This window comes from Hoplias malabaricus, chromosome 10 (genome assembly GCF_029633855.1).
Source record: "Hoplias malabaricus isolate fHopMal1 chromosome 10, fHopMal1.hap1, whole genome shotgun sequence".
Taxonomy (NCBI): Eukaryota; Metazoa; Chordata; class Actinopteri; order Characiformes; family Erythrinidae; genus Hoplias; species Hoplias malabaricus.
The window spans coordinates 11,264,427-11,282,738 of record NC_089809.1 but is presented as its reverse complement, the minus strand read 5'-3'; the positions used below and the strand labels follow the sequence as shown (position 1 = coordinate 11,282,738).

Below are 18,312 nucleotides of genomic sequence, written 5' to 3'. Positions count from 1 at the left end.
ACCTGTGAAGGCACCATTTGAGGTGGAGGCAAATACTGGGATTTTAGAGAGACATCAATCTGCCATCAGTGTCCATGGTTATTTCTGCAAGACAGTGCTAGACTTCATTCTGAACACTCTACAACAGCATGGCTTTGTAGACTGTCAAAGTTTAGCTTGCATGCAGTTCAGATGTGTTTCCTATTGAACATGTTCTGAAATAATAATAATAATAATAATAATAATAATAATAAAGGAAATTAAAACAAAGCTTAATATAAAACATTAATTAATAGTAATGTTTTAATTAATTCATGAAAAACATCAATATTTAACTTACCTCTGTCCCAAATGTTGAGTGGGTTACAGGGATCAAATTTTAAATTTGTTAATATTTACAAAATACAATTAAAGGAACACCAGGTGATTTTTTTTTATTATTTGCTCCTGTGGCTCCCTCTATTTTCATTCATTTTTACAATACTGTACTGTAATCAGTGGAGAGGGGGTGGTTTTCTTACCCTTCTCCAGAATTTACATAAATGCAGTTACTGCCTTCTGTGCCGAGTAGCAATGGAGGCTCTATTATCCCCTTTAAGTCAGTGATGCATCACAGTGATTTTGTAGGTCTTTTTAAAGTTGAGAATACGTTTTTAATACAATAATTAATAGAAATTTAAATACATGAATTTTAATTACATGGAAATGGGTTTTTTTGAGTATATTTATGTAACAGTGCCCTCATTGAGCTGCTGGACATCCAGGTTTCGCCTTTTGCTCATCTTACCATGAAAGATAATGGATTCATTACATCCTATTAGATATGTTTCAGTCATAGAGAACTAATATTTTGTCCAGTCAGCTTGAACTTTTGTCAGTTAAGGTTTAAAAAAAATGCATTTCATTTTATAAAATATCCTAACTTTTCAAGAGCACTGTGCTGGGCAGTGACAACAATAGAGATCATTTTATAATGAATCTTGAGAATTGTCTCCAAGATTTTTATTTTTTTTTGGGGAAGCTTGTTCCAAGTCATTTTACTACCACCATTTTAATATTTATATGGCTTTTTGTGTCTGTGTATGTTTAACTATTTAAATCCACGCCTAAACATCTCTTAGTAGAAATAACCACATTTTTCTTTTCTGAAAATCTCTGTAGTAGCAGGAGAAAAAGAATATTTGAATGGAGTTATGTGCAACCCAGTGTCATATTGTCAGCAATACTGTATCATCGGTTTTCTTTTTAACACCAACACAACATAGAACAGCATGACTGGAAGGATAATCAACTGTTATTGCGTGTTTACATTAATTTATTTAGCCTCTCGTTGTGTAAGAAATATCAAGTACACTTTTTCTAGTTAGTGAGGGCATAGTGAACACTAGTTGACTCTCAGCCATGGATAGCAGCAGTATTGCTTGTAATTGAACACAAATTTTACTTACAGAAATAGTGCCTTATAAGATCATGTTAGCATTTCCAAAGGGGATTACCATCCATAACACAGAAAAAAAATGCTGCATGCCTGTGATCAGTGAAGTGTGGCACACTTGAAACTATGAAAAATATACTTTTGAGTCACAAAATACATTTAATGACAAATGCTTACTGGACTATATTTGAATGCATTAGCTTATAATAATAAAATTGGATGCTTAGATCCCTTCAGAATTATTGGAAAATGTTTAAACAATGTGAGTTTCCGTTAATTATTTAATTTTTGAAGCTAAAATGATAAAAAAAATACTTTAAAAAGTTCTTGTGAACGGCATAAAATTAAATATGTCATATATAGTGTCATTTATTACAATCATGTCTTTTTGAAATTGTAGGTGGTCATCTTTGCACAGTAAGGAACAGGTTCTGTGTACAATGAAATTCTTTCTTTTGCTCCTCACCAAGAATGCCAAATGGAAGAGAAAATAAAACGAATAACTAGATAACTAATAAAGTGCAAAGTTCAGTGAGATATATATGTATATATCTCACTGAACTTTGCACTTTATTTAGGTGAATAGTAAAGTGAATGAGTGCTACAATCAAAAACAGCAATAAGTAGAAACAATTGTTTGTGTGACAGTAAATGACAGAGGCATGTAAACATTCTGACAGTCAAGTGCAGAGTTATTTCTGAGGTAGGTTCAGGAGTCTGATGGCAGTGGGGAAGAAAGAGTTCTTTAACCTAGTGGTCTTGCATTTGACACTTCTGTACCTTTGGCCTGAGGGCAGAAGTGTGTACAGTCCATGCTTTGGGTGGATGGGGTCTTTAAGGATGGAGGCAGCTCTCCTGCAGACTCTCTGGTGGTAGATGCTTTGCAGAGAGGGTAGTGGAGTCCTGGTGATCTTCTCAGCAGTCTACACCACTCTCTGCAAGCGTTTTCGGTCCATCACAGTCGTGCTGCCGTAACACACGGTGATGACACAGCTATAAAAATTTCCTGAAGATTCTGGGTGACATTCCAAATTTTCTCAGCGTCCTCAGGAAATACAATCGCTGCTGAGCCTTTTTGACCAGCTGCATGGTGTTCAATGTCCATGCAAAGTCCTCACTGATGTGGACGCCCAGGTATTTAAAGCTCACTTTCTCTACTTCAAGCTCCTGAATGAACAGTGGCTGAAGAGGTGTTTTCTTTTTCCTCATATCCACCATCAGCTCCTTCGTCTTGTCTGTGTTGAGGGTGAGGTTGTTGTCCTCACACCATGCTACCAGCCCGGTCACCTCCCTCCTGTAGGCCTCTTCATCTCCATCAGTGATGCGTCTTATCACTGCAGTGTCATCTGTTAACTTGAGGATGATGTTGTCCTTATGACAGGCGACACAGTCATGGGTGAACAGGGGGTAGAGGATGGGCTGAGGACACATCCCTGTGGAACCCTAGTGTAGGTGGTGATACTGGCTGATGTCCTGTTGCCAACCCTGACGGACTGGGGCCTGACAGTCAGGAAGTCCAAAAGCCAGTGGCAGAGGGTGGGGTGCAGGCCGAGTATGGACAGTTTGTGAGGGATGACCATGTTAAAGGCGGAACTATAGTCCACAAAGCAGGTATGATTATTATGGTGGATTATTCTCAGCGCTGCAGTGATTGATGTGCATAATAATCAGCCATTGCTCCGAATTCACCCATCAATTGCACAGGATTAACATAAAATGGGGTTATTTTACTGGTAGTTTTACAGTAATAAAAGGCTCCGGAATCTGTTTAGGTAAACGTATCCTGTCCGAAGGGTCATTGTCTGTAACTGCTTATCCAGTTCAGGGTCGCTGTGTGTCCATAGCCTACCCGGAGTCACTGGGAACAAGGCAGGAACGCAACTTATAGGGCGCACCAGTCCATCGCAGGGCGACACACACTGAATCACACCTATGGACACTTCTGAGTAGCCTGTCCACCTACCACCAGGTGTTTCTGGACTGTGAGAGGAAACCAGAACACATGGAGGAAAACCACACAGATACAAGGAGAACACACCAAGCTCCTCAGAGTCACCAAGAGCAGGGCTCAAACCCACAATCCCAGGACCCTGAAGCTGTGCAACAGCGACTCTACCTCTTGCGCCACTGTACCACCCAATGGAAAATGTATGGCCTCTAATTTTATTTAAAGCTGGAATAGGTTATTTTGTAGAAACTATTGTGTAAGTTGTGTTTATGGGGAAAAAAAAGACAACAATCTCCCTTCATTCAGCCCTCGCTTCAAAGCCACTCCCATAAAACACAAATGCTCACGTAGCTTGATAAATAACACAGAGGACCACAACACGTCTTTTTGGCGGAAAGAATACTTCCTGTGTGCTTTTCTTCAGGCTTCTCTGTAGGTATGCAGTGCGTGTGCATGGGGCAGGGCTCTGATGGTGATGTAGTAGATAGGCAGGTAAGCCATGCAAGCATTTTGTTCTCTGAGTGAAATGACTTGATGGGGTTTTTACTGTCCTGTGGCTTGTACAGAAAATGAATCTATATATGTTGCCAGAGCATTTTATTTCCTGAAACAGTGTTTTAAAGAATTTGAAGATGAATCATTTTAGATAAATCAATTTTACTTTACTGCTCTAAATCAACTGGATTGTGATCTGTGGGTTGAGCAGGTTACTGCATTATACTGAAATCTTAATGAATTCCCACAGAACACCCTTGATCTTACATCATGGTGAGTTATCCTGTCAATAAATTCTGCAGTCATTTTATTTGCCCTTTTCCCCCCTAACTCTCACATTTTCAGCTATAAAACATATTTAAAAAATGCACACCATAATTTCACAAATTAACATGTTCTGTTTTAGCCTTTTATTCCTTATCTCACAAAACTGCAAAATACAAATTAGTTTTTTGTTTGCATTTAAAACAAAACAAGATATACATGTTTGTGGCATTAAATTGCTCCCATGTGCAATTTTATCAATATGAAAAATCCTCAAGGAGCAACTGAAAGATAGTATAGATTCAAATATTCCTCATGTCCCACCAGCAATAACATTCTACTTTTCACTTGCCCTTCTTGAATTTGCCAGGGTTTGAATTGGTCTTCTGTTTCTTCTTGGCTGATCCCTTTGTGTCTGGCTCCTGTATTAACATGGAAATATATGAAGCGAATGATATTAATCCATAAAAATTAAACTGAGCATAAACACAATGAGCGTGGAAATATCAAGACCATATCTGCTTGGGTATAGTGATGTATTAGCGGTTTTATTAAGCAATGTAAACACTGTCGCTATTGTTAAGAAGGTAACTTATCTATCACTCACTCATCTTTTAATGTCTATAAGCACATCCATTCAACTGCAGACTAGCTGCACTTTAAAACCTGTGCTGGTAAATGCTTCAGAAATGCACATTACAAGGATAATCCACATCAAGCAGACACTACAAGTTAATTATTTATCAGGAGTAAGTAGTTCAGGTATCAATATCAGAAGTCAGAAATACAGCTGGAGTGTTCAACAGAAGCATTGTTACATGTTAAACACATTCATTCATTCAAATTTTTTTAAAACGGGGCCAACCAGTCTGATTTACTACATGGTGAAAAAGCAACACGATTGTTTTTGGTACTTGTTCAGTAGCAGGTTTTTTAATTATAGATAAAACAGATTTCAAATATCTTCACACCTAGCATTACAATTATGTCTGTTACTGCACATTTGTAACATGCATTTTTGTTCTTTGCTGCTAGAACTAAAACTTAAAGCATGTATAGTGCAGAGAACTAAATAACTTCAATGTCCACATTTCCAATGCCACCCACAACCCAGGGTTATTCCACAAATCATGATTACTCAATGTATGACCAAGGTCAGCCTCATCTTTCTGGACATCCTTCTGTTGCGGTCAAGTTATTTTAATCAAATGCAAGATGCTACTTAGTGGAATATAATTATGAACAATAAGCCCCATACACTAGATTTACAAACCTTTCGTTTTGAAGACAAAGATCCTGTCACAGTAAAAAATGTATCCAGCCTCCCTTGAGTGCTCCCTTGTCTGCTTTTCATTATCTTCTTACACCCATTGCGGATACGCTCCTCACTGGAGGTTAAAAAATAGAAAATACTGTTGTAGTATACAGAGGAGAGAAGAAAAAAAAGAAACTTTCACTGGTCACTATTAGCAAGAGTGTACAAATACTTAGTAGGGCCTCCTTTTGCCCTTGAAACTGCATGATAAACATATAAAACATTCACAAATGTAGAAGCAAGTTCTTACAGGCAGACTCACAGCATTTATGCACTATGAAGGGTAAAATACTTAATCCTTTATTTTACATGCAGGAAGGTGGATTACATGTAGGATAAACTCTGTTGTGATTGGATGTATGTCTGTGGACATTAAAATTCCAGAAAACACTAATAACCAATCATACCCCAGGTTAGCGTTTTGCATGTTAAAGTGGGCTTTAAGCTGCATGCAAATATTTCTGATCACACAAAATTATGGTTTTCATTTGAGAGCCAGCAGCCCATAGACCTCAAAATTTGATCTGTTGTGGATTCTGAGATGCTCAACACAAATTGTACAAAGTGGATTTGTAAGTTACCGTAGCCTCTCTTTTAAACTCTAACAATTCTGGTCATCAAACATGCATTTCTGTCAGCAGAACTGCACCTCACTGGATATTTTTTCTTTATTGCACCATCCTGATTTAACTCTAAAGACTGTTGTACATAAACATCCATGCTGTTATATGAATATTCAAACAAGCTCATTTCTCATCAACAATCAATCAGGGCACAGTTGAAATAGTGATCACATTTTTGTCCGATTCCTGTGATTTAAGTAAATATTACCTGATGCTGCTGGCCCATATCTGCATGAATTTTATGCACTGCAGCCATGACTGGCATAAATTAGTAAGTGCTCTATGTTTATGTCTTTTGGGTTAAATATCAATTCCGTACTGTTAACTGGACTAACAGATCTATATAGGTACCCCTGCTTACTTGAACTGTTTCTCTGCACACATAAACTGGACTAATCCTTCTTCATCTGGCTCAGTCCACTTGAGCTCCACAGTGGAGCAGTCCACCACCTCAGCCTCTAAGAACAGCCCTCGTGCCTCTTTGTACAGCCAGTCCTCTGGGGCAGGGTGTTTCTGTAAAAAAACATATACATTTATTCATTCATTGTCTGTAACTGCTCATCCACTTCAGGGTGTGTGTGTGTGTGTGTGTGTGTGTATATATATATATATAGATAGATAGATAGATAGATAGATAGATAGATAGATAGATAGAGAGAGAGAGAGAGAGAGAGAGAGAGAGAGAGAGAGAGAGAGAGAGAGATCTTCTAAAGTTGGTATATGAACTCACAGATTGATCGATGTTATCCAGGATCTCTTCGATAGAACCATGTTGCCTGATGAGATCAATAGCTCTTTTGGGTCCAATTCCTTTGATAGTGCCACAGTAGTCACAGCCCAGTAGGATACACAAGTCTATGAACTGAAGAGAGATTGTTTTATAAAGTATGTTTAGAAAAAAAATATTATTCCACAAGACAATTTTAAGTAACTGCTGAAATACATTGACTTGCCTGTTGATGAGTCAGGCACATCTCCTGCAGAATGCGACTGAAATGAAACTCCTGGATGGGAAGTTTCCTGCACGTAATTGAGACAAAATACAAAGTTTATCTGTTGGTTTCAATGGATAAATTAGTGCAAATTATATAATGTCATTATTGGCTACAGAACTAGGTCAGGAAGAAAACAGACAACTGTTAAACCTGTAGGAATCAAACTCAGATCAAAATTTTCAATTTAGAAAAAATACGATAAAAAAGACAGAACATACACCCAACTTGTATCTATATTCTTTGTCCATTTTATCAGCTTCACTCACCATACAGAAGCACTTTGTAGTTCTACAGTTACAGACTGTAGTCCACCTGTTTCTCTGCATACTTCCTTATCCCCATTTCACCCAATAGTCAGGATCCCCACAGAGCAGGTGTGATTTAGATGGTGGGTCATTATCAGCTGCAGTGACACTGATGTTGTTGTGGTGTGTTAGTGTGTGTTGTGCTTGTATGAGTGGATCAGGCACATCAGGGCAGCTAGAGCTCTCACTGTTACTGCTGTCCACAACCAGAAATATCTAGCTAATGGCATTTTGTGGGTGGCTTCCTGTGTTCACTGATGAAGGAATGGTCAACCAATATAAACTGCACAGAAAGAGATATCTGTTGTCTCCAACGTCAAATCTACAAGGTGGACCAACATAGAGTGAATAAAGAGTGGTCATCTGATCATTTAAGCCTGTCCCAATGCGGATCCCTGAGTTTTCAAATGCAAATCAAGCCTCACTTTGGATAAAATAGTTTGGGCACTGTTGCATGACAATGATACACCACCTAAGTCATATTTGTTCTGTGGTGGTCCTGAGGGTGTCTGGTGCAGGGTGACATGGAGATAACGATGTATGCAGAGAAACAGGTGGACTAACATCTAAAATTGTAGAATTACGAAGTGCTCCTGTATGCTCAGTGCACTAACAAAATACAAAATGAGTGTAGATACCTGGAAGGTTTTCATAACCCAGTGACTATTAAGAGCTATCACTGAACGATCTTGCTAAAAGAACTAATATCAAAAGTTAATAGCCTATTGTGGGTTTCAGCTCATTTAATGTTGCTATGATTAATCATGTTAACAGCATTACAACACAGCTTATCCAAATGATTATAGATCTAAAGATCTAGATTAAAAAATTTAAAAAGCAAAAACACAAAATGGCAGATTTTTCCTGTTATTTATTATTTCTGAATCAATCAAGAGCCCTAAATTAAACATTAAAGGAACAAACTTTGCTTCGCTTGCAGTAAGGTGCCTTAAAAGTACACTCGTTCCAAAAGTTAAGCCATCCATATCTTCAGTTGCTGTAGCAAACACTTTCCCTGCTTTTACTAAAGCAGCACAGCTTGCCTCAGCCTCACATGGAGCCTGAAAAACAAACATTCTTTACATTCTTCTGAAAGCAAAAATATATAGTTTTCTCTGTTTAAATTATCAGTTGTCAAAATAGACATTTGTTTGTACATCTGCTTTAGGCTTAATGAATTATTTAATTAAATTTGAATGAAACAATACCTCAATATAAGGCACTCCCATTAATTTCAGAAGCTGTTTGCACTCATCGTTGTGTTGCTTGGTCACTTTTACAAGACGTTTACTAAACTTGTCAATGTTCTCCTGTTCACCTGAACAACAAAATGAAGGAGCACCAAAATAAATTAAACAAAATTAAGCAGACAAGGAGCAGGGTTAGGTTAGGTACTGAGAGATTCTACAGTCATACCCGTTTCCTGTGCCTGAGCCAGCAGCTTTTCGGCTTCTGCTCTCCTCTCACCTCTTTTCACTAACTAAATTAATTGAAAAAAAAATAGACTGAAACAAAATGTCAAGCTAGTAATCTGAATACAATATCATCAAAAAGTTAATTTATTTCAATAATTCCATTCAATAAGTTAAAATCATAGATTCTTTACAAACAGCGCGACCTATTTCAAGCATTTCTTTCTTTTAATGTTGATGATTATGGCTTACAGCCAATGAAAACCCAAAAGTGATTATCTCAAAAAATTTGAATGATCAACACAAACACCTGTAAAAGGTAAAGCGGTCTCTTAGTCTGATTCAGTAGGCTACACAATAATGGGGAAAGACAACTGACTTGACATATGTCCAGAAGGCAGCCATTGACTCCATCCTGCTGTATCCAAGCATATTAATGGAAAGTTGAGTGGCAAAAAAAAAAAAAAAAAAAAGAAAAAAGAAAAAGCGTGGTAGAAAAAGTTGCACAAGCAACAGGGATAGCCGCAGCCTTGAAAATATTGTCAAGAAAAGCCCATTAAAAAAATAGGGGGAGATTCACAAGGAGTGAACTGCTGCTGGAGTCAGTACTTCAAGAAAAAAACTGAACTGTTGCTCAGTGGTCCAAAGTCTTGTCTTTAGATGAAAGTAAATTTTGCATTTTATTTGGAAATCAAGGTACCAGAGTCTGGAGGAACAATGGAGAGGCACACAATTCAAGCTGCTTGCGGTCTAGAATCAGTATCATCTACAAAATCTTTTTGTAATAGGACAACTGACCAATAAAGACCATGGTCTTTTAAAATATAGTGTGCCTGAAGAATCCATTCATTATCTGTAACTGCTTATCCAGTTCAGGGTCACAGTGGGTCCAGAGCCTACCTGGAATCATTGGGCGCAAGATGGGAATACACCCTGGAGGGGGCGCCAGTCCTTCACAGGGCAACAAACACACTCACACCTACGGACACTTTTGAGTCGCCAATCCACCTACCAACGTGTTTCTCCTTGCCTGAAGGTTCCAAGTAATGCAATTTTTTTTTTTTACAGAAATTTCTTAAAAAGATCTTTCAAATGCATGTGGAACAATGTGATAAATGATAGACCTCAATTAAATAAACTCAATGAATATTAAGTAATGAATTTGACTACTTTTGCTTACAGTTTAAGTTTTTCAAACATCTACAATTTTTCTTTACCTCTCCTGACTTTAGCTGAGGAGGTTTCCCATCAAACACATACACAGGCTTTATGCCGTTGTCCAACATTCTGATCGTCCTATAGAACATGCCCATGAGGTGGCTGTGGAGGCAGAAGGGATTTATTTCATGTCTTTATCTCATGTCACAGCATACCTAATGTAAAGCTAAACAATAGGTTAATACTGAGGAAAATATACCTTGTTGTCTCTCCATCTTCGTTTTGCAGAACATTGCCATCTTGTCTGACAGCAATCAGGAACTGGTAAATGCACATGGAGGCATCAACTGCAATTTTGCGTCCTAAATGTGGTACAAATGGGTGGGGAGACAAACAAACAGCATTATAAAGTAATAACCTAAGTACGACTTCATTTCTATGCGTCTTATGGAGTCAAAATAGGGTCAAAAAAATGTTGAGTTTGTAAAACTATACTCACAAACGTAACGGACTTTGTAACTGCGTTTGAGCAACTACATACACGCAAAACTAAAATCCACAAATGTATTGGAATGCACAAATTTAAAACAACAATAATAATAACTTAAAGTCACAAATGTATCAAAGATTTGCATTTGTAAATCAAGTGCCGTGAATGTGTGAATCAGTACCTTCTCAAATGACTTGAAATGTGCAAGAGCAAACCTTTTTAAGGTTCCAAATGTGACAGTAGGAGTTTTTGAATGCGGTGAAAAAAATCCACACATTCGCCTTCTCTGCTGCGTGTGCGAATCTCTTTTTGCAGTTGCGGATTTAAGACCCTTTTTTGACGACCAATTGATGGACCAGTAATAAAGCTTTAGCTGGACCAGTCAGATCGCGAGGTTTGTTTAACCAATCAGGACACTGATTGTTGCTGTCACCCATAGCGCTTTTCCACCAAAAGAACTCCGGTTCTGTTCCTGATTCCTGGAACCTTGGCTCTCCAGTGAACCGCTGCGTTTAAGCACGTTTAGAGGGGAATCAGGAAAACGTCATGAGGGGGAGGGGGAGGATGGGGGGGGGGTTGTGGCCGAGTTCAGAGCCGTCCTGCTGCCTTTGTGAACATAACCAAGAGCTCAGAAATTCAAATACAGCGTTATCGCCCAGCGAAGCTTGACGGGGTCATTTACAACGCTTCATATAAATAAATAATAGGAAAAAAACAGGAACACGCCCCGTTTTTTTGTGTCTCAAGTGCAGTTAGGCTCGATGCCATGCGCGTTGGTCAGAGCCACAGCCCCTGGTTACATCTCTCCGCTGTCCGTAGAAACGCGGCGGTTCACTGGAAAGAACAAATGTTCCAAGAATCGGAACGGAACCGGTTCAGGAACCGGTTCAAGAACCGGAGTTCATTTTGTGGAAAAGCGCTATGGCTGACAGCAACAAATCCGTTTGGTTCTGATTGGTTAAACAAACCTCGCGATCTAATTCGCACATGTAGCAGAGAAGGCGATGTGTTTTTTTCCACCGCATTCAAAAACTCCCACTGTCACGTTTGGAACCTTAAAAATTTTTGCTCTTGCACATTTTAAGTCATTTGAGAAGGTACTGATTCACACATTCACGATATTTGATTTACAAATGCAAATGTATTTTACACATTTGTGAATTTAAATTATTATTATTGTTGTTGTTTTAAATTTGTGCATTCCAATACATTTGTGGATTTTAGTTTTGCGTGTATGTAGTTGCTCAAACTCAGTTACAAAGTCCGTTACATTTGTGAGTATTGTTTTACAAACTCAAAATGTTTTTGACCCTTTTTTGACTCCATAGTGTCTGACCACAGACACATTATATATATATATATATATATACACACTGAATGATCACTGGGCCCAGTGGATTTTTGTCTCTGCAGTGAGGAGTACTTGGAGTGAAACTGATAAAATGGACAATGAGTGTAGACAAAGTAGTTTTTTCTAATCCAGTGATCGTTCAGTGCATATATGCCTGTTGAAACAACTTTGATTATACATGCTAAATGTAAAAGGACTGGTTTAGTGCGGTCAGCTCTTTGAATGAATTACAACACAGCAGTCAGTGCAAAACAATAATAATAAATCGGATAATTCACCGGGACGAAAATACACAGGCAAGAAAAATCAATTAATTATGACCATCGTGTGCGAAATAATTTAAAACATTAAAAGAATAGCTTGTATGCAGACTCACCAAAATAATTCTTCATATCTTGTTCTTTGATGGCGGATGGCGCCTGATCCGCTATTAATTTAGCAAGCCCGTGAATTCCCATCGCGATTCGTTGTACGACTGGAAACAACAATCAAACACAATCATAGAGACTGCAGAACAAACAACCTCACAAACATATTTGAAATTCTAAAGACAGAGAAGACTGTTTGCTTCTATATGGGTTAGCTAACCACACTTCTGCAAGTCTGCACAGGGCTACAATTAACGTTAATTTAGCCGTTTCTAGCTAAATTTAGCAAAGTCAGAGTTCAGTATACTTTCCTCATTAAACTCACATGTGATAAATTTTGAAATAAACGCTATTATCAGACGGAACTCACCAAAAATACTAAGAATTAACCGACACACTACAAACCTCACACAATCCGGTGGGGAGAAACCAGAGACTTTGGCGCGTTGCGAAAACTAACAAAACAGACCTTCCTAATAGAGTCTGACACAAAATAATAGATGCTGTATTCTCAAATTTAAATCTAAAGCTTGAATACACTTTTTTGTCATTAATTTATAAATTATTTTCAAGTTATGTTCACGATTTAATTTTCCTCGAGTTAACTGTTGAATTTCCTATGAAGCATTATATAAACGTTTGATTATTTCCAAGTAATAAATGTTACGAATTTGCTAATTAGATATATTTATTGCTAAAATCATATACTAATGTGTTGAATTTGAAAAAGAAAAAAATATATTCAACAATAACTTTTGAGTACTATTAAAGTACACTTTTTTAGTTTACATGTATGGATCAGCTGCTCCAATTTGATTCATTCTGCCTCGTGCGGAAAAGAAAACAGACAATTTGGGCGCAGGCGCAGTTTCCGATCTGTACATCACACCCAGGAAATATTTCTTCTACGGGTATGCTTTGTTGATCAGTGCATCTCGCGGGTCTACGTAAAGTCTGTAAACGCTTCCCCCTTCGATGTGATTCGCTGGGCGGGAGAAAGATTAATAAGCACAGAAACGTTTCCTAAATTTTAGCTGGAGATGACGGGATGACTAGTCATTTTTGTCTTGCATTGAATGCAAAGCGGGACATGCCAATAAGGGAAAGAGAAAGTGTAGGTACAGGTGTAGGTGTTCTGTGTGTTTCTTCGCCCCGCCTATCCCGGAAAAGTCAGAACGACGGTATATTTTATTTTAAGGTGACGTGGATTCAGTAACTGGATTGCATGTATTATAACAATACATAATATCTGTGTTTTGGAGGGCCGTTTATGGTCCGCTGTTTGGTAACAGGAACAGATATGATACTTCTTCTATACACATGGTACTGAGCAGCTGAAAAAAGGAGAAAACTGACCCTGGGGAAGGAGTCAAAGCAGTTAAAGACTGCGTCCAAAACAGGTTTGCTGCCTTTCATTTACGCGGAAACATTGACATCTTTGTAGCTACACACTGATTTCACCTAATTTAAACATAAGATATGGTCGTGGGTTGTTTGTAAATAGGACAGTGTCTTTTAGCTTGGAGGCTACATTGGTTCTACGGCCCAAATTGAACAGCTATGGCAGAGGCTTGCTTATTTGTTTAACGACGATAATAATACGCGATTAAGTTAATGTAACATTGATGCGCAAATTCAAAATCTCCTTCTTCGTTCATTCTTACACATAGTAATCTAATATTTTGTGCCCAATTAAATAAAGCTTCTGTATGTTGACCTGCGTGATTTTAGTGTTGAGAAATCCCTGGCAACTTGTAAGTTATAAGTGAGTTTGTTTTTACATTGTTGAGCACTTGAGGTTAGCATTTACCTTAGTGGAATCTTTCCAGTTTATAGCATGCTTATGGTAATTTAAGAATTCTGGATTTGTTCATATGTATTATGAATTATTTGTGGGCTCAACGTTTTTTAAGGCAGTATGGAGTATAGAGAGATGTAAAATGGTATAGTCAAGCTTGGGCGATTAAGTACTTAATTATTTTATTAAGTTATGATGGCATGATGTTGTTTATCACAGTAATATTGTATATAACAAATACAATACAGCCACCTCTATAAAAAGTTTTGTTTTAAGGACCAATAAATGTTTTACCCCAAATTCCTGTAAACACTATGAATAAAAATGTTTTTGTAAAATTTTGTATTATGAAATGTGTAATTAAAATGCTTTAGTAACTGAATGAACCAGCTTGTGCTCCATAGACTGGTTTCCAAAATTTTGGGCAGCCATATTTAAAGCAGATTTAGTAAGGGATCATTGATACAACCAGAATATTAAGCAGCTGGTCAATATCTGTTTCAAAACGTAAAGAAATATTATAGGAAAAATTAATTATTGGTCCTTTAAGTCTTATGTAGGGGGATGCAATCAAAGCCACTGACACCAATGTGACAATAAATATTTAATTTTATGTGTTTTTTTTCTCTTTGACAGGACCTTGAGACATGACAGTGAGATTGGCCAGCGTGTGTGCCATGGGCTTTCGTTTGTTGCTTCTGTGCCTTTTGTCACAGATCAGATGGGCTTGCTGTTACAAACAGGGTGATCCTGTCATTCTTTATGTTAACAAAGTGGGCCCTTATCACAACCCCCAGGAAACATATCACTATTATAAACTCCCTGTATGCAGACCCGACAAGGTTAGTTAGCATTCTTTTTATGATGATTTGATTGGTGAACTTCAGAAGTGTGACAAATGATTATATGAGTAGTCTTACCATCAGGTTCATAATTAAGTTAGTTTTTCAAAGGCAGATTGTATCACATTGCACACTGATACACGGATCAGTCACAACATTAAAACCCCTGTCAAACAAAGTGACTAACCTTATCTTGTTACAGTAGTAACAAAAAGTTCTGTTGGAAAACCTTGGGTCCTGGCATTAATGTGGATGTACCAAGTACCCCACTTCATGTTAACTTTATTCTGTATTTGTTCTTCCAGGACAGGTCATTTTTCTCACAAAACCTTTTCACAAATTCAGTAGACCTCAGTTCAATCCAGCATCTTTGGGATGTAGGGCTGTGCCATATCTTATTGTTCACGATAATATCGTCATATTTTTTAAAACAATTTTAAAAATAAAATCAATATGATAATTGTGATATTTTGACTTGTTTGGATAATGACTCAGCACAGCAACTATTCTGTGTTTGTTTTGTTAATTACTGTGAAGCTTTAAGCTTACTTTTTGCTGTTTATGCACACACTACATTACTACATGCACTTTGGTGAGGTGGTAAATTTTTATGCTACATTATTTATTTTATACATAATCAGAATTACTGTTGTTTACAAAATAAGCAAATGTTTACTGATTTCTTTGTTTCTTTATATTCGAATATTTGAAACTGTTTGTAGTAAACATTTATAGTAAATAAAAAAATGTTAATAAATAAAACAATTTAATTTATTAATATATATTAAATATATTTAGATTAATATTAATCTAACATTGATTTTGTTGCATTAGTGTGTTCTTGAAATTAGTAAAAGTATTTTTCAATGTTTTGTTCATATAGCCAAGAATATAGTTGCCAAAACACCCTGAAATATCATGATATTATTTTAGGGCCACATCACCCACCCCTAGTGGGATGTACAGGAAACACAAGTCAGATTCATGTAGGTCCAGCCTCAAAACTTAAAGGGCTTGATTTGCTGTTCTGTCTTGATGCCAGCTAACACATAACAACAACAGAGATTTTTTAGGGTCCAGGCTGCCTCAATTGTAGAAATTTTAGATGCACAAGGGAGACCTTTGCAATATTATGCAGGCGGTTTTAATGTTATGGCTGGTTGGCGTGCATTGTGATTATTCTGAATATAATAAAAATATATAGTTACTGCTGACTCACTAAGAAGATAAATAATATTTTCTTTTGGAAATATATTTAAATTATAATAAAATATATAGTCTAGTTTATTTAAGACTATTAAAATAATAGTTTATTATATTATACTTTTCATAAACGTCCTGTTAATAAATATCTACACAGGTGCGTCATAAAGCCTTAAGTCTTGGGGAGGTTTTAGATGGGGACAGGATGGCAGAATCTTTGTACAGTATCCACTTCAAGGAGAACAAAGAAAGACAGATATTGTGCCAGCTCACTCTCACTGAGAAAGAGGTAATTTTCAACACTAACATAATATTATAAGTTACATGGTGTCAGGGGCATGTCAAAGCCCTGTAAACCTTTGGGTTTGTAATTTTTGTTCAAGTTTTATTTATAAGTGTTTGTATTAATTTACAAGGCGTCAATAGATGTTTATTCATGTAATTTAATTAGTTTGCTAATGTGTGTTTTGTTTCCAACTACAGCATGTTATATTGAATGCAATGGTGTTATTTTTTCGATAGGTGGATCAACTGAGAGAAGCTATTGAGGAACTTTATTACTTTGAGTTTGTCCTGGATGATATTCCGATCTGGGGATTTGTTGGATATATGGAGGAGAGTGGTTTTCTGCCTCATAGTCACAAGGTTAAATCTTATATCTACTTGCATAAATCTTCTAACTTGTTTGTGTACTCTGATTTTGTTATTATTCTGGTGCTTGGTCTGAATTTTTGGCAGTGGTGGACAGTAACAAAGTAAATGTAATTTTTTACTGTACTTAAGTACTTTTTGTCATGTATCTGTGCTTTACTGAAGTATTTCCATTCCAAACTTTTTACTTTAACTCCACTACATTTCAAAGTCAAATACCTTACTTTTTACTCCACTACATTATGAAAATCTGCTGTTCCTTTTGGTTTATGTGTGAATAAACCCATAACATGTCTGAACTATTCTCCCTGCTCCGTATAGTTTTCTGCGGGACACACAGCAGGCACCGTTGCTAGGAAAGTTGTCATGTAAAATAAGTGAAAACCAATAATACCAAATTCTGACTTTTTTTTATTATTTTTTTTATAAATGATGATTTGTTAGAATTAGTATTTGGCTGTATTTGAATAAACAGCAACTACTATTCATTCATATACAGTTTATGGATCTGTAGATGTCACAAGTCACTCACAGAGGGTAAAGTCAATTGGAGATTTATTAAACACAGTACGTGAAGCGAGGTCAAAACCAGAAGAAATATTCCAAAAGCCCAAAATCAGTACAGAGGTCCAAAAGACAAAAATTAAATCAGGTAAATAGTCAGAAAATCAAAACCTGTTTAAGAAACGGGTGTCTCAGAATTGCAGAAATAACTCGACCTACAGTCTGCAACTACGTAAGAAAAACAGAGCCTAAAGGAACACTATGTAATTTCTTTACAATGATACTGAAGCTGTAATTTAAGGGAATGTTTCACTGACCTATAACAGGGAGAATAGAGTCTCTGTCTTTGCTGCTCTCGGCTAAACACTGCACTATGTAACTTTTGGAGAGGGGTAGGAAATCATCCCTTACAATTTCAGTACAGCACTGTAAAAGTGAATTACAAGGAACATGGAAGTACCTGTAGAAAAATTTTGGATTTTACACTGTTTTGGTATCCTGCAGCAGTTAATGCTCTAAAATGAAATTCAGTAGTTAATAAATATAAACTTTTGTAAATGTGTGTTATTCATATTTTGAATACACTATTATAAGTATCCATCCATCCATCCATTTTCCACCGCTTATCCGAGTCCGAGTCGCGGGGGAAGCAGTCAGAATAAAGAAAGCCAGACCTCCCTCTCCCCAGCCACTGCTTCCAGCTCCTCCAGGGTTATACACAGGCGTTCCCCGGCCAGTCGAGACGTGTAGTCTCTCCAGCGTGTTCTTGGTCTGCCCTGGGGCATCCAGACCAGATGCCCAAACCACCTCAACTGGCTCCTCTTGACGTGTAGGAGCAGCAGCTCCACTCCAAGTCACTCCCGGATGTCCGAGCTCCTTACCCTGTCTCTAAGGGAGAGTCCAGACACCCTGCGGAGAAAACCCTCTTTCAGCCGCTTGTACCCGTGATCTCATTCTTTTGGTCACTACCCAAAGCTCGTGACCATAGGTGAGGGTTGGGATGTAGATTGAACAGTAAATTGGGAGCTTTGGTTTTCTGCTCAGCTCTCTCTTCACCACAACGGACCGGAACAGAGTCCGCGTTACTGCTGACGCTGCACCGATCCACCTGTCAATCTCCCGCTCCATCTTTCCCTCACTCGTGAACAAGTAAACTCCTCCACTTGAGGCAGGATC

General features: G+C 37.5%; 2 protein-coding genes across 10 annotated transcripts in view; one reads left to right on the top strand and one right to left on the bottom strand.

Annotated features, from left to right (window-relative positions):
* Positions 1-4,237: 4,237 nt before the first annotated feature.
* On the bottom strand, positions 4,238-13,068 carry fen1 (flap structure-specific endonuclease 1). Of its 6 annotated transcripts, none has more exons than XM_066682567.1 (12): positions 12,928-13,068; positions 12,147-12,245; positions 10,189-10,291; positions 9,989-10,091; positions 8,776-8,839; positions 8,568-8,677; positions 8,284-8,420; positions 7,013-7,079; positions 6,790-6,921; positions 6,421-6,572; positions 5,395-5,509; positions 4,238-4,543 (listed from the first exon to the last, which is right to left on the bottom strand). In XM_066682567.1, exons 2-12 carry the CDS (start codon positions 12,226-12,228, stop codon positions 4,466-4,468), a joined length of 1,143 nt encoding a protein of 380 aa, XP_066538664.1. In that variant the 5' UTR covers positions 12,229-12,245; positions 12,928-13,068; the 3' UTR covers positions 4,238-4,465. The 6 variants fall into 6 exon arrangements, with proteins under 6 accessions (XP_066538664.1, XP_066538662.1, XP_066538661.1 ...); XM_066682565.1 differs by lacking the exon at positions 12,928-13,068 and adding an exon at positions 12,544-12,678; XM_066682564.1 differs by lacking the exon at positions 12,928-13,068 and adding an exon at positions 12,509-12,616.
* tm9sf1 (transmembrane 9 superfamily member 1) overlaps positions 11,413-18,312 on the top strand; it is a 20,953-nt gene continuing 14,053 nt past the window's right edge. The window contains exons 1-5 of one of the 4 annotated variants that reach the window (XM_066682560.1): positions 11,413-11,516; positions 13,401-13,538; positions 14,573-14,778; positions 16,139-16,270; positions 16,504-16,626. In XM_066682560.1, the coding sequence (XP_066538657.1) occupies positions 14,584-14,778; positions 16,139-16,270; positions 16,504-16,626 (450 nt within the window). In that variant the 5' untranslated portion in view covers positions 11,413-11,516; positions 13,401-13,538; positions 14,573-14,583. Of the gene's footprint in view, positions 11,517-13,137; positions 13,337-13,400; positions 13,539-14,572; positions 14,779-16,138; positions 16,271-16,503; positions 16,627-18,312 lie in introns of those variants that run through there. The other 3 variants (XM_066682562.1, XM_066682563.1, XM_066682561.1) reach the window with 3 other exon arrangements.